This window comes from Lichenostomus cassidix, chromosome 13 (genome assembly GCF_008360975.1).
Source record: "Lichenostomus cassidix isolate B80296 chromosome 13, HeHo_3.0, whole genome shotgun sequence".
Taxonomy (NCBI): Eukaryota; Metazoa; Chordata; class Aves; order Passeriformes; family Meliphagidae; genus Lichenostomus; species Lichenostomus cassidix.
In genome coordinates this window covers 17797962-17821993 of record NC_139494.1, presented here as the reverse complement: position 1 = coordinate 17821993, position 24032 = coordinate 17797962, and the positions used below count along the sequence as shown (strand labels likewise).

The 24032-nt window shown below is 52.9% G+C and overlaps 1 protein-coding gene across 3 annotated transcripts in view; it reads right to left on the bottom strand.

The window, feature by feature from the left end:
• Nucleotides 1-1421: 1421 nt before the first annotated feature.
• The window catches only part of ARHGAP26 (Rho GTPase activating protein 26), a 98715-nt gene continuing 76104 nt past the window's right edge, over nt 1422-24032 (bottom strand). The window contains exons 21-23 of one of the 3 annotated variants that reach the window (XM_085074077.1): nt 7464-7574; nt 5587-5678; nt 1422-3966 (exon numbers count right to left, since the gene is read on the bottom strand). In XM_085074077.1, coding sequence (XP_084930203.1) covers nt 3878-3966; nt 5587-5678; nt 7464-7574 — 292 coding nt within the window. In that variant the 3' untranslated portion in view covers nt 1422-3877. Of the gene's footprint in view, nt 3967-5586; nt 5679-7463; nt 7575-8665; nt 10165-24032 lie in introns of those variants that run through there. The other 2 variants (XM_085074079.1, XM_085074080.1) reach the window with 2 other exon arrangements.

Below are 24032 nucleotides of genomic sequence, written 5' to 3'. Positions count from 1 at the left end.
GGGGAGAGGAGCTTTGGACAAGGGATGGAGGGGCAGGACAGGGAATGGCTTCCCACTGCCACAGGGCAGGGATGGATGGGATATGGGGAAGGAATTGCTCCCTGGGAGGGTGGGGAGGCCCTGGGAGCCCCATGTGCCAGGGACATGTTCACACCAGTGCCACCTCCACTGCCAGTCCCATTCCAGCCCTGCTGGAGCTCAATCCCCAGAGCCTCTCCATCCCCTGTCCCTCCTGCTCTGCTCTTCCCTCACAGGTGGCTGTGAATTAAAGCTCTGAACCAGCTGCAGATAGTTAACTATCTGATTGCCCAGGGCACCAGCTCTGGCAGCTGATGGGAAGCCAAGGGGGCTGTGGGAGCTCCCAAAGACATGGGGGGACACAGCAGGGAGATGGGTTTGCTCAAACCCTCCACCCTCCCACCTCCAGACCCCACCCTGCCATCCCCACCTAATCCAAGCAGGCTGCTCTCCAGGGCACCTGGCTGCTGCTGCAGATTTTTTCCCCTTCCTGCGTGCGTCAGTGAGTTTAGAGCCCAGGTGTGATTTTCTAGACCTTTTTGTCTGAGGTTTAGAAGCAGAATGAGCTTCATTAGCAGAAGGGAGGATTTACAGTCAGTAATAGGTAGGTGCTACCTCGTGAGCTGTCAGCATCGTGCTAAATTACCAGCTGAGCTCGTCTGCAAACAATCAGCTCCTCACCCAGAGAACAGAGCTTTAAACGGCTATTTCTTTAAAAACCTCTGCTTTTAATCTTTATTTCCCAAAAGCTAAAAATCGGAATTAGCCCAAATGTACAAACTGTAATTGCTCTGAGGTTTCTGGTTCGTTAGGATAATTAAACCACCATGCACTCACTAATGTCTCTCCAGCACTGGGCTCTGGCTCTGCAGGTGAATTCTCCCCTCAGCCACCCCACTCCATCCCTGTGCTGGACAAGAGGAAATGGCCTCAAGCATCCAAACCAACCTGCAAACCAAATCCAACCCAACCACAACCCAGCCCAAACCAATCCCAAACCCAAATCCAGCCAGAGCCCAATGCCAAACCCAGCCCAACACAACTAATCCAACCACAGCCAAACTCAGGGCCAGCTGGTGGAACATCAGCCATTGATGTGAAACACAGCAGAGCTGCACCAAGAGACTCACCTGACAGCAGCTCCAGCAGACATCACTGCACCTTCTCTCTTTTTTGGTTTAATGCCTACAGTGAGGAGCCAGCAGCCATGGGAGAGGCTCTGCCCATCAGCCCATCTTTTGCTCCATTTCAACCCATGACTTTAATACTAAACATCAAATCCTATGTCAAGCTGGTACAAAAAAAAAATTTCGTATCTTTAATTTCTCTTGGAATAAACCAACGTTCACTACAGCATTAAAGCTGGCCCAAAATGGGAACATTTAGTAAGCGTTCCAGACAAATTTTTCTTTTTGGAAAGTTTTAATTAAAAAAAATGTATTCCACTTGCTCTCCTGCAAGAGCAATAACTTCTGCTGCCGTTTGATTTCCCTTTCCTCCAGGAGATGTCTCGTAAATATGTCTGCGTGGGACTTTTGTTCCCAGAAACTCTCAAGGCAGCACATCCAAAAGCTCCCAAGTGCCTCTGGAAAGGAATTTACTGTGTCTCAGAGTAACTGGAGTGCCCAAGGAGCCCAAGGAGGACTCTGCACAGGGAGGTTTTTTGGGGACACGGCGGGAGCAGTGCTGAGCTGCTGCTCACACTGCATGGCTAAGCAGCTCCCTCAATGCCCTGTCCCCAAATAATGCCTTTTGCAGTGCTTTTGGCAGCTTTGCAGCTCCATTCATCCCCAGCACTCTCTCTGCTCCAGCAGCATCCCGGGAAGGCAGGAATGGCTCGGGATGGGACAATCCCAAACATAAGCAAATAGTGCTGACAGGAGAAATATTAAGGTTTTTTTTTTTTAAATGCTCTCCATTATTTCTCCCCATCCTGCCCAGGCAGAGGCTCTCACCCACCCCCAGCCCCGAGGTCCCAGCAGCAGGCACAGCCATGGAGTGATGCTGGGCTGCACAAAGCCTGGCCTCACCCTGAGCCAAGGCTGGACACAGCCCAGCCCATCTGATGCCAGGCCTGGATAAAGCCTGGCCTCATCCTCGGCTTCAGGAAAGCCAAGAAATAGCACAAATGGGGGCTATTAAATCCAAGGGTGCAGAGGAACCAGCAATGTGCTGGTGGAACACCAGGTTTTATCCCTACAGACCTCTCATCCTCTTCATCCAACACCCCAGAGGAGAGACCACGAGGCAGTTTGGGGACTTCAAACCACACCAGCCAGGTGAGAGACCCAGAGTGTTCCCCAAGGGTTATGGAGAGGCTGTGATCCCATGGGAATGAGCTGTGCCACCCACCCTGGAAAGCAGGAGAAAAATGATCGCCTTTTTCCTCTTTTTTTCCCCCAAGACAAAAGCCCAGGAAGTTTAATTACTGTGGACAAAACGTGAAGAGGGCTGAAATTTCAGCTCCCTCCTCTCTGAGTGACACCATAGTGAAGGAAGCAGCAGCTCCAGGCCAGGCTTGGGGGTTTTGGAACCTCTTGGTGACCAGCAGCAAACATCCTTTGCTTCTCTCATTACAGCTCTTCTAAAAATATCAAATATAGCTCTTTTCCTCGTAATATTTTAAGATACTCTATTTATACATTAATTCTTTCAAAAATAAAAAGTGACACATAGAGCCATTCAGTCACTCAGAGTCTTTAAAACTGTTGCAAAAAGCCACGACATCCAACCCCAGCACCACGGGCTGGGGGCTCTTTTGAGATTTTCTTCTATAAAATATGATTCCAGCTCCCAAAATCCCAGCTCTGCAGTCAAACAGGGCTCCTTCTCCCACCCTGCCCCTTCAGAAGGACCTGGGATGATGAGGGATTTGCACACTGAGCCCTCGTGGTGTGTCCAGGGCTCATCCTCAGCCCTCCACAGCCCCACCTTGCCCACAGCAGCAGCAAATGCCCCTGAGGATGGCAGTCATTCATTCACCTGGCACTGCACAACCAGCACTGCACAGACGTGGCACAGACGAGGCTGAAAGCAAGGGGAGGCCTGAAAAACAGCACTGCAGAGAGAGAGAGGGACAACTGCAGCTGCAGCAGGGCACAGCAGAGCCTGGGGGCTGGAGGGAGCAGGGATGTGTCTGTACAAGGGTTTGGGAAGGGAAGGGGCCAAACAGCCAAACAGCACGTGGGGTTTGTCTGGGGCTGCACTGGGAGGGCACTGTGGGATGTTCACCTCACACAGACTGAGGGCTGCCCACAAAATCAACACCTGGGAAACAAAAGAGTTGGAGAGGTTGGGTCCAGGACATCCTGGACATGCTGAGCCCTGCAGAGCCACCCAGGGCTCTCTCTCGCCCGCAAGAGCTGGAGCTGCTCTGGCACAGGGAGGTCACTCACCAGGGCTGTCCCCTCACCCTGCCCTGCCCCACACCTCGGGGCTGTGCTTGGGGCACCTGGGGAAGGCCAGGGAAAGCTCTGGGAGCTCAGAGGCTGCTCTCCTCCGGGGACACTGATGGGCTGCAGCCCCTGGGCTCGGTGACACCTGCACGGCCAGTGAAGATCCCCCTGCAGGGAACACTTGGCTCAGGGGCTCTCAGGCCATTCCCAGTCTCCAGCTCGGCCCCTCAGAGCACTTGGCCATCCCTCTGCTGGTTTTCCATCGCCAGGATGTGGTCTTGAAGCACCTCCATGTCCCCAGCAGCTCCCCTGAGCCCCGCAGGAGCCAGGAGAGTCCCATCTGGTGCACACAAACATCCAACAGCACAGGGCACAGCCATGTCCTCACCCCGCAGCACACAGGGCCTGCAGGACTCTGCCATGGATACCATGGAATGCTCAGCAGTGGCACTGCTCCCCCACAGTTATAGGAACTCCACGTAGTTCTCAGGGATCAGTCCTGTCTTGCCATTCAGGGTTCCTTCCAGCCAGCCAGGCTCCTGCGATGGGTGCACTGCAGAGAGAGGGAAAGGGCAGGTGAGACCTTTAGAGACAGAAAACTAACAGAGTTAAAGATGATCTTCAAGGTCCCTTCTGACCCAAACCACCCCACGATTGTGTGAACACACCAAGGGACTCAGACAGCTCTGCTCCCCGTGGGACTCCTTGGCCTTTCCTTCACCAAGTGAATCCCAAATACCACCTGGGGCTGCTGGGCTGAGGGAAGTGAAGTATTTGGGATAAAAACAGAGGCTCTAAAGTTCCTCCAGATTTGGGCTAAGATCTCTTGGAAGTTGGTGAGAACATGATTAACTCCATCACATCATAACCCTGGGCCCAGGCTGGGAGGGAAATCACATTAGGGAACAATCCTGGCGGGAAAGCAAACCCTGCAATCTGATTGTGTGCAACCAGAAACCTGATCAGTCCTCAAAAGCCTTTCTTTATTCAATCAACTCCCAAAATTTGCTGATTTTGCAGGAGCCAGGCCAGGGTTACGCCTGCAGGCAGAGGAATATCCCCCTCCCACAGGAAGGGCAGGAAATCAGAGCTGCAGATTCCCCAGAGCTGCTGTGACCCCACAGGTCTGGGCTCACTCTGTGCCTGGCATCAGCTGCACAGGAGCTGCACTGGAGCTCTCCAAAGTGCCACCACTGCCCAGGGGCTGCAGCAGCACCAACCTCAGCCACGTGCAGCCTCAGAGAAGCTCCAAGTCAAACCAGAGCCTGGCTCCAAGCATTGCCAAGATCCCTCTGCCTTTGCTGGGCTTTGTAAAGCCCCTTGATCACAGCAAGGCTGCCAGCAGGGCAGGCTGGCTCTACCTCACATCCTGCAGCCAATGTGAGCCCTGGCTGTGCTGTGAGTGACTGGAACACGCTGTGTACTTCTTCCCTTGAATAATCCATTGATTTTTATCAGCAAACATCATGTATTTAATTCAAACTTGTTCCCCTCCTAGCTGCTCTGATTCCCACGGGCTCTCAGAGGGGAGACCATGTTTATTTATAAGATGACTATGGAGCTGCTTCGGAGAAGAATTGTCTTTAATTCACATGTATTCATTCTCCTCCCCTTTCTGCTGGATTCGCCTCTATATCCCAGGGCAAAACCAGTGCCTGTGGTAGCAGCTTCCCAAATGACAATGCTTAACATTTAAAAGCCAAGAATGGCTTGGAAAGTAGTAAAAAGTCTTTTCTTTACACTGGGATTATAACTAAGCCAGAGCTGCTCAATTCCATGGGGAACAAACTCTGGGTGCAGGAAACACCAAACCTGAGTTCATTAAGGAGGTCTGTGACTGAGCAAAGCCCAGTGCTCATATCCAGAGGGAAAAAACACACATTCCTTCCCCATCTCCTGCACAAAACATTACAGCACCTACCTACACAGAGTATTTCTGGTGCTGATACCTGGAATCTAATCTCCCCTTCCCAGAAGCCCTCTGGGAATGGCTCTGTGTGGTAAACACTGGGCAGGCACAGCTCAGCAGGCACAGCTCAGCAGGCTCTCCCTCCAGCTACGAGGAAGGTCTGGAGCCACAGGAGGTCTGTGGGGGCTGCAGGGTCCCACTGTGGGACATTCTGGGAATCAGAATGCTGCCCCGAGCAGAGCCCCAGTGCCAGGCAGGACTCACCATTGTCGAACACTGTGCCAGCTGTGAAGGAGAGCTCGGAGTCGTGCTCGGCTTTGCAGGCGTAGAGCGCGCGGGCTTTGCGCAGGGGAGAGCTGCAAGAGAGGCACAGTGGGTACACAGCACCCCTCACAGCCCTCAGGGCTCTGGGGCTGCTGCTCTGCTCAGGACAGGAGGGAGGCAGAAGGGGCTGAAGGCTCTGGGGATGATGTTTCACCACAAGGCAAATCCCAGTGTGAGCCCAGCTGGAGTGGAGCCCAAACTGGAGCCCAAACAGCACCAGCCCAAGCCAGGGGTCCCCAGGAGAGCTCCAGGCTGGGGCTGGAATGCTCTGTATCTCAGGGGCCATGGCTGGCCAGAGGTTGGCACAAAGCAGAGGCGGCAGCAGGTGCTGGCAGTGACCACTGTCACCAGCCCTGCTCTGCCAAACCCATCCAAGAGCAGCTGCAACCACAAGAAGAACTTCACATGGGAGAATTAGCAATTGGGGAAGGTTATTTCAAAACAGAAAACAATGCAGGTCAGTGAAGAATTTGCTGCACTTCTTTAGAGCCTGTATCTGAAGGTAAAAAAGAATTAACAGCCATTAGATTTTGCTGGAAGTGTCAGCGTGCTGCAGGGAGGGAATTGGAGTGGGGAGAGGCAGGAATGGAGCAAACTGCCAGCAGAGGGGAAAATGAGGAACCTCAGGGCTCCCCAGGCAAAGCACAGGCACACAGAGCTGTCCCTGCACCTGCAATCCCACCCATCCCTCCCAGCTTTGGGCTGGAGCAGGGCTGGTGGAAAGCTGGGACACTGCCAGGCTGTGGTGACAGTGACAATGCTAACCTGCCCAGGCTCTGGGCCACTCGAGCTGCCAGCCACATCCAGCACTGCTGCTCAGCAGTGACACAGCCAAGGCAAGTGATGGAACTGTCCCCAGGAGCTGCTGGGGTGGGCAACAAGGTGTCACCATTCTCCAATCTGTGGCTTCACCAATTTTTAACTTCCTGAGGACTTGAACCTCCTCCGAGCAACACTTCATGGCAAGAGCAGTTCCCCTTCACACCAAACCCCAACCCGGGAGCTGGGAATGGTTTTGGCCATCCACAGACCCAAAATGGAGGTCTCTCCTCTCCAAATTCCAGTTGCCTGACACGAGCAGCTCCCAAACACTTGAAAGCCAGGATGGGCAAACAATCCTGCCTCTCCAGAGGGTCCTTCACTGCCAGGGAGGCATTGCTCACGTGGAGAGCTTGAGATCATCAGATGGAAAACAAGAGGTGTTTTCAGGCTCACCCTGCACTCATGGCATGATGGCATCACTGGGCAGTGCCTGCTCCAGTGCCAGGCAGCCCAGGGCACAGGGGACCCCAGAGGGCTGGCACAGCCCAGCCTGTCCTGCTGGAGTCCCTGGAAATCCTGCATTGGATCATCTGCAACTTCCAGGAACAATTTGCTGCAGCCATGCCCAAGCACCAGGGATGGGCACAGAGCAGCCTGTGCTTCCCCATATCCACTACCCTCCTGGGATCCCAGATGAGGCAGAGGCCAGAAAATAAGGGATGGCAGTGCTTTCCAAAGGCTCTTTCCTCCTCTCAGTACACTCCTTACCTGTTGCAGAGCACAGCAAAGCCAGCACAGGAGCTGAGATGAGCCCAGCAGTGACACCAAACACCAGAGCCACCAGACCCAGGGGCTGCAGGCTCCAGCAGCTCAGGGTGTTCACAGGGCTCTCCTGGGCAGGAGGGTTTGAAAGCTCCCCTCCTGCTGAGTGCACACAGCTGTGGTGGGGAATTCGAGCAGGATGCCAGGGGAAAGGGAAGTGAAGTGGGGCAAACCAGGGAAATCAAACAGAAAGAGCAAAAGCAACAAAAAGCCAAGCGAATTGTGCAACAGACCTGATGGGGGATGAGTCGCTGGACGTGGAGGAGGTGGGCATAGGACTTGATGGCGCGGAGAACATGGGCCAGGACGGTGACAGGGGTGACGTTGGGCTTGGATTCTGAGGGCTGCAAGACATAACCAGAGACCTTATCAAGGTGCAAGCACAGCAACAAACAGCAACCCAGAGACACAGACGGCAGCCGACGACAGCGAGTGCCTTGGGAACATCCGAGCGTGAGACACAGCCACGAAATGAAGTGCCAGGACCTTGGGAAGTGCTTCAAGGCTGGAGCTGTGTTTGTCTGGACAACAGGAGATGGATCTTCCAGTTAATCCCAGCTCCAACCCCATCCACCATGGCCAGAGGGGTCTGTGCTGCAGCTCAGCCACTTACCTGCCTTGTGCTTCCCCCAGAGCTCCCAGAAATAGCTGCTGGTATTTCTGGACGTTAATGATGCCTGCCAGCAGCCTCCACCCCCTCTCTGGCACTCATGGTGCTCATGCATGCAGTGTATAAAAATGCCATTGATTGTGTTTGCCATGTTTGTGCATCACCTTTCCCCCTCGAGCTGATTCCTGAAGCCACAGCTGTCAACTGGAGCTGAATTGAGTTACTGAACTGGTAACTGCACACACAAGTTCTTGGTTCCTTCAAAACTGTTCGATTCAGGTCGTTCTCTGGTTCACCAAAAAGCAATTATTGTACTAAAATACCACTTTGACTCTGATTCATCTACTGCTTCTCTGCTTGGCAACTCATTGGTATTCCCTGTCCAATTCAGATTAGAAACTCCATCCCTGACCAAATACCAGAAATCCCTCTCCACACTGCAAATACCTCTAAAAATAAGAAGTTCTGTAAAAGCATCATGGTTTATGTTTGTTCCTTGAGAGAGGGACAGAACCCCTGACCACACAGGTCTGTGATGAGGTGGGGACAGAGCACAACCCCCAGGATGTCCTCATCCTGAGGTAGAGAGATGGGATTCAGGGAATGGTGGCTCCAGAACATGGGAGAACCTCAGCCCTGCAGGAGTTCAGACCAACATTTAACCTTCCCCAGTGTCCCCTGGCTGCCACCACGGGGGATATTTATGGCATGGACACTTTCCCCTTGGAAACTGGACCGTCTCTGCTTGAGGCCAAACTCCTGGCTTCACTCCTTGCAGAAGCTCTGTCACTGGATTCAACAGACACTGATGAATTCTCTCTGGAATTACAGGCAACACCTTTATTATGTCAGAAGGTTACACACATAGAGAAATGGGACAGAGCAGTGCAGCATGACTTCACCAGGGGCTGGAAAACTCTGTGAGGGAACGTTCACAGGCAGGCTGTCAACGAGATCCTCAAAATGTTCTAATAATCATCACTATTTAAAAACAATCCTTTTTCCCATTTCTTTATCATCAAAACTATCCATCTTTTGAAAAATGAGTAATTACCTGTTTCCCTTAGTCTTTAACAAACCTGACATTCAATGGTACTTACCAGACACTCCATCTATTCCCACCTCCAACATCATCCCAAACTGCCAAAATTAACCCTTCAAGCACCAGTTCTTTCAAAGAGATGGCCCAGCAATTCCCTTCTCCATGAGGAGCCTGGCCAGGGTGGGACTTGGAGGGGTGATGAGCTGGTAACCAAAATGTGGCTGAGCCTGTGCCACTGGCAGTGGCCACCAACAGCCACCAGCCCTCCTGCCACTGCTCCCACCATGGCTCAGGGTGCAAGAGGACATGGCACTGGGTGTCAGCATGGGATGGTCACTGTGACATGGCACTGGGGGTGCCAGGGATGACACAGCCACTGTCTCTGCCACCAACCCTGGTCCTCTTCACTGCACATTGCAAGGAAAACCCAATGGCACAGGGTTGTGGGACTAGAAATTCCTAGTGCACTTTTTGAGATGAAATCATGGCAAAAGAATGCAGCTCACATTTCTCCTCAAGTCTCTCTCAAGTCGCTCTGTCATCGCTCCACAACTGCTCTGCTCCTGACAGCAGGGAATGCAACCAGCAGGATTCTCTGAGGCATCAAGGAAAAAAGCCCAAGAGCAAGAACCAGCACACAGGCCAGCCTCTGCCTAAGAAGCTATCACTAATTTGGAGCAGGATTTTATCAGAAATTGGAGCAGGATGCCTTTGGATCCTTGGTGTCAAAGGAAACAGACCCTGTGCCACCAAATCCATGGAGAGCAGAGCTCACTAATGGCAGTGTGTGCAGAGCACCCTGCTCCCATCAGCTGCTCACAGAGATGGACATGGTCCTACCATGACTGAGCTGCTCTGCAAGTCCTTCCAGAACACCTCCTCCATAAGAACCCAAGGAGAGCTCAGGACCCACCTGAGCTGCCCCCCAGCACTGACAGAGTCTGGGGTATGATGGGAATGGAGGGTTCATCTCCCTTCCATGAAATACAGGAATTTTCAAGCTGCTGCTTGAGCATCACCTTCCCGAGCTCATGTGAGTGCAAGACCTGAGTCCTGCCTGGCTGGAGACGTCAGTGCACATGAGGGATTGGGCTAACCCAAAGTCTCTGGCGCTTTGGAAAACAGTTTTCTTGCAGGATCCAATTTCCTTTGTTTCTCTTGAAAAGAGCAGAGGTGCTGAGAGGCTGGGGGGAAGCTCTGGCTGCTGCCTGCAGGCAGCCAATGTCAGCTGGACCTTTATTTTCCTTCTTCTTACTCGGGAGGGCTTTGCGAGGGGCTCTTCCTGTTGGGTGCACAGTGGAAACAAAACAGAGAAAATTGCTAAGAACCAAAACCATCAGAAGCAGGAAACAAAGCAATGGCTCAAATTAGAGCCTTCCAAGGCGAGAATGGACCTTTCCCCAGCAGAAGCAGCTGGGGGAATCCACGAGTCTGTAGCCCAAGGCATGCTGAGGCTCTTGCCTGTCCTGCTGGTCTGACTGTGCCTTGGAAGCAGTGCTGTGACCCTGCTGGGCATGGGCAGGGTGAGGGCACAGTGCCACTGCACCTGCAGGGCCACCTGCACCTTCCACTCCACGTGCCCCTCCAGCAATCCTGCTCTTCCAGCAATCAGGGTACTTGGAAATGAATTTAGGAGCTAAATCCTCCTCCCTGCTTCCCGTGCTGGGTACACGCTGCCTTTCCCATGCAGATGTTTCATTTGCTGCCCAAACGTGGAAAAAAGCTGTAACTCTTGTTTCAAGACTCCTCTGGAGTTGCTGGAGCTAAAAAACCTCTTTTGTGATGCCTTCTCCTAACCTGTCTCTTTCATTCCTGCTCCTCTGGCCAGGCTGCCTCTGGTGCTCTTCACCCAGCTCAGCCCCCAGGGCATGTGCAGCTCTCAGAACCCTCCTCAGCAGGTCTGCAGACAACTTCTGCTGCTTTGTTCTCCTGGCTGAGAGGACATCAGTTCCACTTCAAACATGTTTACAACTTGTTTGTTTTTGTGGAACTCGGGGCTATTTCTGCCACAGAACATCTCCCAGCTATGGATGGGCAGAGCCCACGGATGGATTCCAGGTCCTTCATGAAATCACCTCAAAAATAAACAACAATATTGCTGTTCTGACGTGACCAGAACCTGACTGCAGTAAAATACATCAAGGGCCACCCAGCTCTTTGCTCCCTGATCTGTTCCTATAGAACAAAGCAGCAGAACATAAGGTTCTTCTCAAAGGTAACAAGAAAAAAGAAAATTACAGCTTTATGTAATGCCAGAGCACTTCAGCTCTGCTGAAACAAGGACAAGACTGCAGCTCAGCAGCAGACATGGCTCTGCTGCCTAAATGAAATGGGAGGCAGGCTGGGTTTGGGAGGCTCGTGGAGCTCCAGCAGTGCTGTAGGTCCCAGCAAAGCCTGCAGTGATGGATAAACTCATCCTCTGCTTGGTACTTTAATGCAAAAAAAATGATGTTAAACTCCCTGCAGCGTTACTCTCTCAGGAGTTATGTTACATGGTCATTTGGGTGGAAAAAATGACACATTTAGGGAAATGAGCAGCTAAAACAGCTTGTGGTCAGCATCACTTGACCAAACTGCTCAGAAAATCTCAAATTCTTCAGCATGGACCTTCCCCACATCTCCAATTCCCAGTTCCCCATCTCCATCAGCACAGATTTCAGCACAGATCTTCTCTCTGACAGCACGGACGTGTCCCTCTGTAATCCTGATGACACTCAGCACATGGCTTTGCCTTGTCACTTTGCTGCTTGGCTGATTTCCCATGCGTGGGAATATTTCCCTGCTTTAGTCATTTCACAAACCATCTAAAAGCTTTTCCACTCGAATAAGAGAGAGCCTGGGCTGAGCTCTGGCTCTGGGGAGGAGAGCTGGAGCTGCTGTCCCACACTGCCACTTCCCAGCGCGGCCGGATGATGCTCCATGGTGATGATGCTCCATGGTGATGATGCTCCATGGTGATGATGCTCCATGGTGCAGAGGGAGGAGATGACAGGGCTGGGTTGGTGCAGCATTCTGGCACAGAGCTCAGAGCCTGCTGTTAATGCTGGAGACAGCGAGGGAGGAAGAGAGAGGCAGCAATGGAGGAGTTCTCAGCATGAGCAAGAGCTGCAGGTGCCGCAGGAAGGAAGCTGCAGGAGCTGCTGCTGTCAGCACAGGTGTTGTCCCCAGCAGGTGAGCTCCAGGTGATGGGAGCATCCTGACATCTTCACAGCATTTCAGTAAGAGCTGCACAGCTGGGTTGTAACGGAGAATTACCAGTGTCACCAGCAAGGGACAGAGCCACCAGTGACTGCTCGGACACTGTCCCAGCACTGGGACAGGCAGGGCAGACAGGGCAGGGGAAGGAGGCAGCCATGGCTCCACACTAATGAGACTTTGCTTTCCCAGCACCCAGCCTGGATGTGACACAGAATGTCCTGAGGCTGGGAGGGACCTTCAAGCTCAACTGTCCCACCCCTGCCCTGGGCAGGGACACCTCCCACTGTCCCAGGTTGCTCCAAGCCCTGTCCAACCTGGCCTTGGACACTTGCAGGGATCCAGGGACAGCCACAGCTTCTCTGGGAATCTGTGCCAGGGTCTCACCACCCTCCCAGAGAACAATTCCTTCCCAATAGCTCACTGCACCATTTGCTCAGCAGCTGCATTTTCTGCTCCATCAATACCCCCTCCCTCTTCCTCTCTGCCCAAAAGGCTCTCAGCAGACTCAAAACCAGGCTGGAGGGTTTTATGTTGAACTGAGTGCTTTCAAACTGTCTTAAAGTCCTTAATTATTAATAGAAAAGTTGTAATGTGGCAGCAGGGAGCCAAACTGGCAGTTTAGGAGGGAAGTGTTGGTAAATCAGGAGCCAAGATCTTAGTCATGGCTTCTCCATCGTGCCACAGCTTCTACCACGAGGTAATGCTGCAAGGCTGGCTGCATTAGTCACCAACAAACTGTGTTTGCAATTAAGCAGAACTCAACAGCCCTCCAGAAATCTCTCACTCCTCTCTGGCATTCAATGCACTGCTATCTTACATCCCCCAGAAAAGAAAACTCTCCCATCTGCCACCCCAACAGCCATATGGGATCCTCGGAAAAGGAAGGAAATTAAAGTCCCTGTGGGATCACAGCTCCCAGCTCAGCTGTGGGGGGTTTGGGAGGATCAAATATTTGAGCTAAACACATCCTGTGCCCCAGGCGGCCCTGAGCTGCCTCTGCCAGCCACAAGCAGCTCAACCTGAGCCATGGAGCTGAGGTGACCTCCTTTTGGGCAGGTGGAGCTGCAGGGAAGCTGAGGGATATGGAAGGATGCTGTCCTTACTGCCAGCCACTGTCAGCTGCCCTGGGAGCCTGGCTTTGGGGGCAAACTGAGAGCATTTGGTCCTTATTCCCCAAAGCAAGCCCTGGTCAGGCTGGCAGAGCTGCTGTGCCACAGGGAGCCAGGAGGGACACCCAGATGGCAGCGATAGGGATGTGCCTGCTCTGCCCCCCACGAGCCCCAGAGGAAAAGCCATGCTCTGCCAACACCCACAGAGGGCAGAGAGTTGGGGATGGCAGCAGCAACTTCCCCCCAGGAGCTGCAAATGTCAGCTCTCCAAAGGGAGAGAAGTTCCTTTTACTTTTTAAGCAATTTCTGGAAATGACCAGAACAGCTTCTCCCCACTGTAAAAAATTCATTCCTGGCTAAGGAATATTTCCCACATAACTTGATAGGAGGCCACTGCCAGGCTCAGATCCTAATAGAAAACAAAGAGGGTTTTTTTGAGCCTCATCAGCACCACAGGCTCAAACTCTCATTTTTTAGTGTGTAAATCTCCTCCCTGCAGCACAAGGAGCCAAACTGCCCACGGAGGGCACACACAGTGGGAAGAACAATGGGGATTATTTGGGCCTGAGAAGGTGATTTTAGAATAAGGGAGGAGTAAAGCCACTGCATAGCAATTTTCTGCATTTTCCTGGTTTCCCTGGTTTCGTTTTGTCCATCTGGCCTCGTGCTGCTTTGCTCTGCAGCATTCTGCAAACCAGTTATGAGAGCTGATCAGAGCATTTCACTGCAAACCCCAAAGACCACAACACTGAAACAATCCAACTTGATCATATTTATCAAACGAAAGGCCATGTTTGTTCTGTTCTTTCTTTTTTCATTTTTTTCTCTTAAAACCACCAAACTTTGTAACAACATTTTTGCCTCAGCAGCTCCCACCAGCAAATCCCTCCTCCTCCAGTTGCACATTTCCTCCCAGTGCAGCCCAGCTGGGAGCTGTGAGCACCACAACCCTCCCAGTTTACTGGCCCAGCCTCAATCTCTCTCCCTGCCATCAAGCTGGGATGGAGAGATGCCTTGGAGAACCTTTCCCAGTAATCAAATACAGCAAAGATTAATACATTCAATTCAATTTTTCTGGTTGGGTATTTTTCCACTTATTCCTTGTGCTTTCCCAAGTCTCCCTGCACTGCACTCACTGCTCTGCTGTCCACCCAGCCTTCCAAGCCAACCTCCTGCTCAAGCAGGGGCTGGAAGGGACCCTAGGAGACCACCCAGTGCCACCCCTGCCATGCCAAGGACACCTTCACTAGCCCAGGTTACTCCAAGCCCTGTCCAGCCTGGCCTTGGACACTGCCAGGGATCCAGGGGGAGCACAGCTTCTCTGGCACCCTGTGCCAGGGCATCACCACCCTCACAGGGAACAATTCCTTCCCAATATCCCATCTCTCCCTGCCCTCTGGCAGTGGGAAGCCATTCCCTTGTCCTGTCACTCCAGACCTTTATTCCAAGTCCCTCTCCAACTCTCCTTCAGTCCCTGGCAGTGGCTCTGAGTTCTCCCTGTGTCCTTCTCCTCTCCAGGTGAACATTCCCAGCTCTCCCAGCCTGGCTCCACAGCAGAGGAGCTCCAGCCCTTGGAGGATGTTTGTGGCAAAAGAAAGGGATAAACCCTCCCTGCTCCTCGGGGTTCCCCCGGGGTGCCCAGCATGAGCTCTGGGTGCTGTTTGGAGCAGGGAGCCATTTCCAAGCTGCACCTCCTTCCCTCTCCCACTGCCCCCCTCAGCTCAGCACAGGCTGAAGCCACAGGGATTTTCCTCAGCTCCACACTCATTTTTTCCCAAGTGCTGTGCACACACCACCAAAAGATGGCTCAGTGCTCCTCTCTCCCACCAGCTCCCCTCTCACTGCCCAGCACCCCGGGCAGGACAGCTTCCCTGCAGATGTGCAGATCCTTCACTCCTGCAGGAGCCAGGGAGCTGTGCCAGCACGTGGGGACAGTGCTGTGACAGCTCCTGTGCTGCTGACAATGTCCCAGCTTAGCACAGCCCTGTCACCAGTGTCTGCACAGCGCTCTGAGCACGGCTGTGGCATTGGGTTACCCCCAGGTGAGGACAAAGCCTTACAGCTCCAGCTAATTTAGGAGATTAGTTAGGCACAGGGATCTCCTTTCAGAGGAGACACGATGTCTCTGGGAGGAGCAGCCCTGCTCAGGGAATTGTCAGCCTTTGCTGGGCACTGGGGTGGTGTGGGATGGTGTGGGGTGGTGTGGCAGGGCAGGCTGCAGGGTGGTCCCATCTGAACCCTGCTCACGTCCCCTGCGCCGCCCCAGCTCCTTCCAGAGCTGGCAGCTGGAGCTGCTGGGCCACGGGGGAGCTTTGGGATGCTTTCAGCACACCCAGTGCCTGTGTGGTGAGGCTGGAGCACAGCACTGCCTCCAAAACACTCCCAGAGCCATCAAAAGACTTTTACAAGGGAGAGTCTGGGCTGCATCCCCGAGCTTGAATTCCATCTCCCTGAAGAAAGAGGAACCAAAGAATGCACTCGGCCATTTCTCTACTATATTTCATCTGAGGCGACATTTATAGGTGGCAGGAAGACCTAATGTACCATCATTTTGCTTTCAGCAGGCTCAATAAAAGTTTTGGCTGAGCTCACGCTTGAGATTCTGCCCAAAGGAAGCTCAGATGTGACTGAGCAGAGCGCTGGAGCAGAGCTGGATGTGAGGGCTGAGCAGGCTGGGGTGAGCAGAACACCCTGGCACCCCAAAAATCAAAGGGGGGAAGGCAGGCAGGGCAGGAGAAAGAGAAGAAGGGAGGCCTGGGCAGCAGGGTGATGATCTGAGCTCCACAAAGCAGCTCACCACACTGTGACTGCCCCAGGGAAGGCTTTGTGGAGCAGCTTTGATTCCTGCATCCATCCCTCCCTCCCTCCCTCCCCTTCCTCCCTCCACAGCGACTGGGATGGATTTCAAATCCTGCTCTATTTGAAAGTAAAATTTCCATCAGCCAATATTTGTCTGAGGCAGTTTCTTTGAAGAAGATGCTGCTCTGCAGCGATCGCCACACTAATTACAGGAATTAGGAAAGCAATGGAGTGCAAGATCTCTTTATTTCTCCCAAGGCTTTCCAGAAAGCTGCCTCTTCAGTCATGTGCCACTGAAGTTTAAGGTGCTTTTTAGAACTCTTGCAGGGAAATCTAATTTAATTCAGCTTGCAAGAAGCACCTTTAGATGTTCCTGGTCCCATTCACTGAGGGCTCAGCCTGACAAACTACCTTTGCTCTAATGGATGAGCTGGGAGAAAATATTTTGATATATGACCACTAGGTCACATGGGGTTGGCCACAGGGCTGGAGACTTGTTTGATGAGAATGTTTGGCTTCATTTTCAAGTTCAATTTGTGGAAAGTTTCTAGACCAAGAGCCGACTGAAAAGCGAAGGAGCTGAAGCTTTGCACAGTCGTTGTGCCAAACTCCAGGGCCCATGGAAAGGGCCCAGAGCAGGAAAACAGATCCCGCCTTTCCTCCTGCGAGCCTGGAGCAGCACACAGAGATGGACCCCATTGATGGAGGCTTCTCCTACCCAAACAGTCTGAAATATCCCACCTCAAATGGAGGTTTGTCACCTCCCTCTGCCCTCCCCAAAGCAAGCCCTGCTCCTGAAGCCCACAAACAGCTTTTCCACACCACGTTCTTTTCCACACACCTTGAAATACCTCATGGAAGGATACAGATGCTGAGAAAATAAATCCTGGATTGTTTAAACACAACAAGGGAAGGAATCCACAGAATCATTAGTTGGAGAAGACCTCCAAGATCATCAAGTTCAACCTTCTATACGAAATCTACACATATACATATATATATATATATAAATTTTAAGACATATGGCCATCAGCAACTAAGCCTCAAGTATATTTATCTGTGGAGTCCACAGAGTCTGCTGCTTGTGTTTTCCATCAGCCAGGTTTAAGGACATTTGCCAGAGCCCTGAATCACTCTGGTTTACAGAGCTTTCTCACCACAGGCATGATCTAGGAGTCCCAGGCTAAAACTGCTCTAAAGGAAACAAACACACAGACACCCTCACAACAGTCTGCACCAAAAAAAATAAATAAGTCATAAGATAGTTTGAATGTTACATCATCTGGAACCAGCCAAGCAGCAGACTGGGAATTTTAGGAGCTTTTCTCAAGTAAGAGAACTGAAGATAGGCGAGTTCTGTTCTAACCTGGCAACGATCTCTGCTCCTCCTGAGCACAAACCAACCTCCATCTGAGACAGAAAGCAGCACCTGACAGTGCCTGCCCTGCTCCATCCCTGCCCCATCCCTGCTCCTGGAGATGCCCAGAGCCCCTGGCAGATCTCCAGAGCAGATCTGGCATTGCTGGCTGGAGAATCTGCCTTTTCTTCCCAGAATTTGCCCTTTTCCCCTCTCCCAGCCCCAGCCCACCCTGCAGTGCTGCCAACCACCCTCCACTGTGCTCATGGTGAGGCTCCACAGCACACCCAGATTTCTCTGGGATGCAGAACCTGACACCTCATTTTTGCTGTGCTGTCCCCAATATTTTCTCAGGAGCTTTTAATATTTCCCATGACTCCCAACAGGAGAGGAAACACATTTGGGGTAACTTCACCCCAATCCATGCCAAATGCCCCAGGCTGCTTTGAAGCTGCTGGGACAGTTCCTGGCCAAGACCCCTGAGCCCCCCAGACATGGATGGGCAGATCTGCCTTCAGGGGTGTCCCAGGGCTCTCCCCTGCTCCCAAGAGCAAAGCAGCAGCATCTCAGAGCTCTGCTGGAGATGGGAAAGCAGCAAACCCTGAGCAGCCACACCAGGAGGTACCGAGGGGAGGGGAGATGAAATAATTGAGGATCCTGAACTGCCTGGAAAGCAACACTTCAAGCAGCAAAATCCTGGGTTGGGGACCACCCAGGGCACCTCTTGCACCAGTTCCAGCCATCCCACCCCACTGGGACCACAGGTTCTGGGTGGAAAGCCCCCTGTCCAGCACCACAGCTGGGAATAGGTCTGCTCCTCTTAAAGAGCCATTTAAATAAGGCTCTTCCGGAGCTGCTCTGATTACAAGATTTTACCTAATCCCCCAAAAATGCCATTTATTGTTTGGCAGCCCCAAGATCCGCCCCCGGGGCTGGCCTTGGCCATCCAAACCCAGATTAGGCAGAAGAGCAGAGTTTTGGGCTCTGGGCTGAGCTTTGAGGGCTGCACAGAGCAGGATGGAGGGAGATGCTGCTCCCCAGTTTCCAGCTGGGGTTCCCTGAAGCCCCCCAAGGGTGCCCAGAGCACACCAGGAAGGGCAGCAGGGGACACACAGCCCTGGAAGATCCCCAGGGGACCCCAGCCCTGCCCTGCTGGCCCCAACACGCCTCTCCCAGCTCTTGGCTTTCTCCAGAGCCGCGGTGGCTCCCAGCCAGGTGGCCACAATGCAGTGGAAGGAAGAAGAAACAGCTTTGTTTTGCCCAAAGCCTTGCAATTAATCAAGTTCCTATTTCCTCGCAGTTCCCCGCTCCCCACCCCAAATGCACCAGGCAGCTCCCAGCCCTGTCAGAGCCTCAGCACCGAGCACAGGGTTTGCTTTGCAATTTCAGGTGAACAGAGAACCCGAAAATGAAAGGAAAGTGAAATAGAAATGTCTCTGCTGCAGTGAGAACCACTCAGGGCACTTAGAGTGCAGTGCTCCCTCTGGAGCAGGGTGACAGCCACAGCCCTGCCAGCACCACCCCTGGGACCCTCCTGGGCACCCAGGAGGAACAAATGGAATCCCAGAGTCATTTAGGCTGGAAAAGACCTCCAACATCATCGAGTCCAGCCTGTGCCCAATCTCCACCCTGTCCCCAACCCAGAACACTCAGTGCCACCTCCAGTCCTTCCTTGGACACCTCCAGGGATGAGCACTCCAAACCTCCCTGGGCAGCTCCTGCCAAGGCCTGACTGCCCTTTCCAGGAAGAAATTCCTCCTGATTTGGATTTCTCTGAGTGCAAGTCAATCTGTTTTTCTAGTGACACACAGCAAAACACAACACCAGTGCATTTTCCTGGTCTTTTTCCAAATTGAAAGTGGGGTTGAATATCAGGGTGGGAGGAAAGTGGGTGAGAATCCAGGTTCCTCAGGGACAGGAGCACCTGATTTATGAGCAAATTCCTTAAACAGAAGTCCCAGAGATGCCATTTCAGAGGGATATTCCCAAAGTGGCTGCTGGGAAGGCAGGATGAGGGTGGGACTGCTCCCGAGCTTCTGCACTCCTAATTGCCATTTTTCAGGAATATAAACAGCAGGAGCCACGGAGCAGAGAGCCATGAAAGCTCAGCAGAACAAGTCCTGGGAGCACAGGGAGAGGAACTGGGGTCAGGCAGGTTAAGGACTCATTTCTGGCTCCCCACAGCCCCTCTGGGTGAGGACAGCTGGGCAGAGCCAGCACAGCAGGCACAGCCTGGTGTCTCCTGCAGCTCTCTACAGCTCCCCTGGACAGGAACCAGCAGCATTTAAAGGTCTGCTTGCTTCTCCTCACGTGCTTTCACCTTCATGCATCCCAGATGATAATTGCCTAAGTTATTTGCATTTTTAAGAGACCATTTAAAAAGAAAAAAATCCTACCCTCTCCTGTCTGATCCATTGCCCCATCCCTGGAAGTGTCCAAGGCCAGGCTGGACCATGCTTGGAGCAACCTGGGACAGTGGAAGGTGTCCCTGCCTGTGGGATGGAGGAGGTTTAATGTCATTCCAAACCAAAGCAGAGCCCAGGGATGGAGCAATGGGAGGAAGGTGCAGCCCTTCACTTGGGAGCACCACCCCAGTGCCACAGCTCTGGTGGGCAATCCCCCCTCCCCAGAGCTCCCTCCCAACCACTTGGAGAAGTCCCTGATGGAGACTGTTCTGCAAATTCAGTAATATTTAAAATTTCTCTCATTTTCAGGCATGGAAAGAGAAATGTTCAATTTTAACTGGGATGCCTAAAGATTTACTACAGTCCTGCAAATCAAAAGCATGTGGGAATAACCACTCTTCCTTGGAGGAACTGGGCTATTTTTTCATGACCACTAGACCTTAGATCTGCTCCTCATTTCTTTCCATACCCATGGAGGGCAAGAAATAGCCATACTTGGTCAGTGAGAAAATGAACTTAAATGCAAATAGACATGTACTGACTAAATCTGAGTTTCCCAAGGTTATTATTTCCCTAAATGCCAAGTCCCTGGGGTGAAGGAGGGGCAGCATCAGCCTGGGCCAGGGCTGGCAGCATTGCCCCCATGCCACCAGAGCCCTGAGCCTGAGGGCAAGGATGGGCATTGGCACTGGGAACTGACAGGTCTGGAGACACAGATGAACACGGGAAGGGTGTGAAACTGGCAGCATCTCCTGGGCTGGAACCACCCAGTGCCACCCCTGCCATGGCAGGGACACCTTCCACTGTCCCAGGTTGCTCCAAGCCCTGTCCAGCCTGGCCTTGGACACTGCCAGGGATCCAGGGGCAGCACAGCTTCTCTGGCACCCTGTGCCAGGGCCTGCCCACCCTCCCAGGGAACAATTCCTCCCAATATCCCATCTCTCCCTGCCCTATCAGCATGAAGCCATTCCCCCTTGTCCTTCCCCTACCTCAGCTGAAGCACAGATCTGTGCTGGAAACACAGTGCTTCCTGCTCCATGTGTTGCCATGTTTTCTGAGGAAGATGCTTTCTGCAAGGGCAGGATAAAGACACCTGACAGGGCACAGAAACCTGATGGGACACAGAGAGCCAGCACTGCTTGGGACACAAATCCCTGCCCAGGTTTTGGTGGCCTCGGTCAGCTGCAGCCACAGTGACAGCTGCTGGCACGGGACAGCAGTCCTGCTGACTCACCCAGTACAACTCCTGCCCAGAGCACTTTTTCCATAAAAATAAACCCAGCCCTAACAAATAAATGCATTCCCATCGTAAAAGCCTGACTGGCAGCTGGGAAGGAAGAGCCTGAGCCCTGCAGCACAACAGCTTCCCCTGCATTGGACACTCTGGAGTGCCTTGGAGACTCTGTGCTCCAGGGAAAGCACATCACAAGGAGCCCATTTCCCTGGGGAGGGGACAGGGGGAGCAGCAGTGAGGTGGAGCAGCTCAGCCCCAGCACAGCACTGCTGTCACACAGGCTGGGAAGGAGCTGTACTCACTCACCAGGGGGATTTAGGGATTGGCACAACTCCCAGCAGAGCAGACCTGGGGGATACACGAGCATTTAGCAGGGAGCCAAGGGCTTTTGTAAACAGAAGCTCAAACAAACAGCTCTCATTTCACAGATGGTGCTCACAATTTACAGCTGGCACACTTAAAGGCCACCTTGGAGCTCGTGGCTGCAAATGGGACACACGAAATGCCCCAGGACTGCAGACCTCAACATGTGCAGCCCAAGGGGCTCCTGCTGATAGCCACAGGAGTTATTTCCACAGGAACAGCAGTAGGGTTCCTTAGCAGGAAGGAAGAACATCAGAATGGCCCAGTTCCTTTCCCTGCAGCCTCCCACTCTGGGTGAGCACAGCCTCCCAGCTCCTCAACACCATGGCCCTGGTCCTCTGCTAAAAATTACAGAAAATTGTGAAGAAAACAAGAAAATTACCCCAAGTCCTGAAGCAGAGCTCAGGGATAAATCTAACAGAGAATCTGGCAGTGTTTGAAGGAGCACAAAAGCCAAGGCACCTCCAGATCCTAGCTGTGGGCTCAGTAGCCCCAGGGGAGCAGCAGGAGCCCTGCATGGCACAGCAGATGCCCCAGCCCAGGGCAGAGTGCATGGCTGCCCAGGGCTGCCTGCAGAGCCCACAGCTCTCAGCTGCTGCACAAACAGAAGTGTCTTTATGGTGACATGATCAGGGCAGCCCTGTGGACAGAGCTGCTGGACACTGGCACCATTCAGACACCCTGGCCTGAGCCAGCCTGCAGCCACAGGGCAGGGCTGGGCACAGAGGGCTGCTGGCAGCCCTCCTCACCCTCCTCATCCTCACCACTGCAAGCCCAGTGCCCACAGAACCCCATGGAGCTCTCAAAACCACAGGCACAGCTCCTGCTCTAGGGCAAGAGGGGGGAGTGACATCCATACACACTGAGAATAAAATCAAGTCAGATGCTTCACTTTGCATTGGAAGATTGGATTAAAGACATTTGATACAAATGTTTGGGGACAGAGAGAGTATTTGCCCTGTGGCATTAGCCCCCTTAAGATCCATTTCTCAAGCTTTAGCTCAAAATGGACCAAAAACCTGTTTGTTCCTGCATGTGCACAAATTATCCCATAATGCCTGGACTGGAGGAAAAGCACCAGATGCCACCAGCACTGTCAGAGCCACAAGCTGCCAGTGCTGACCTGCTCAGCCCTGTTTCACCTCCCAGAACTAAAGGCTCCTAACTGGCACAAGCCCCTGGGTCAGTGCCAGCCTGCTCAGCTAATCCCTCGGGAGCAGCACGGTGCCTCCGCTCCCCACAGCCTCACACACCTTTAACTGAGTTATGCTGCTGAACTTCTCTGTAACTTCTGTTAAGAAAGAAATTAGTAGGAAGAGGCAACTCTTGGAATCTGAAAACTGCGAGTTTGGCAATCAATCCCTGTCAGGTCTCACCACGACCCAGGCTGACAAACCTTGCTCTGTGATAAGACACACCATTTTCCCACCTTGAAGGATAAATAAACTAAAGCCATCCCGCTGGGGGAAGGGGATGAGCCTGACTCCAGAGCTTCACCCATGCACAAGAGAGAGAGAAGCATCTTTACTCTGTATGTACCACATGTAAAGCACAACCTTGATTTGCAGGTGTCCTACCTTTGGCTGCTCTCTCCTGCCCCATGGCACTCCTGGCAGGTGTGGGAAGATCCCAGGGAGCAGGCAAGGCACAGGGCTGAGCCTCCCAACCCCAGGAACGCCGAGGAGAGGCTGCTGTGGTGCTGCTGCAGCTCAGGGTTTAGTGGCAGGAGGATGATGATGATGGAAGCAGAGCAGATGGTGAAGCTGGATGAAGCCTGTTTCTGTTCCACACTTACCTTCCTGCCTGGGACAGCCCAGCCTGGAGCCTCCCACACTCTGGAGAGAGAGCTGCACCCCAAACCCCAACCCCAACCCAACCATGGGGACGACAAGTGTCACCACATCCACAGCACCATGCTGAGCCCCCACTGGTGCCTAGCTACACCAGGAATGGCCCTGGCCGCCCTCAGGGCATGGGGGCTGCTTTGGCTGGGTGGGAACTGGAAGTGTCTGGGGCCTGGCAGGGCTGGAGGGGTGGGAAGGATGGTGTCCCTGGGCTGGATGGTGTCCCTGGGCTGGATGGTGACCCTGGGCTGGATGGTCAGCACAGCCAGCAGTGCCATGGGGCAGCAGCATTCCCCAGGCTCATCCACAGGGATGCACAGGGCGAATTGCCTTCATCTCCTGCAGATCTGAGCAGATCTGAGCAGATCTCCACATGACCAGGAGGGGAGGTTCTGTGGGAAAATGCTGCGGGGTTGGCAGGAAGGAAATTCCCCCAGCAGAGCCACCATGGAGGGCTCCGCCGTGCCGAGTTCAGGGACTTCATAAATAACTCAGCCCTCCCCAGGGAGGCAGTGCTAAGGTCACTGTTTTTTCCCTTGAACTTTCCAGATGAAGGAAGCAATAGCAGAAGCAACAGCACAGAATTGGCCGGAGATCAACTGTACTGACAACAGTCACAGGATTGAGCTCAGAAGAAAAGTCCTTTGTGTGTGTTGGAGTTATCACCAGATGGGCTGGGCAGCACTGGGGAGCTCTGCTCAAAAATACTCCACATGGGCACAACCATCAGAGCTGCAACTGATGGCAGATGTAACCCACAGTAACTAATCCCACTGCTCAGACCAAGTTAAAAATGCAGGGCACATGTTTGGTGCCCATTAAAAATTAAAACGTTAAATTG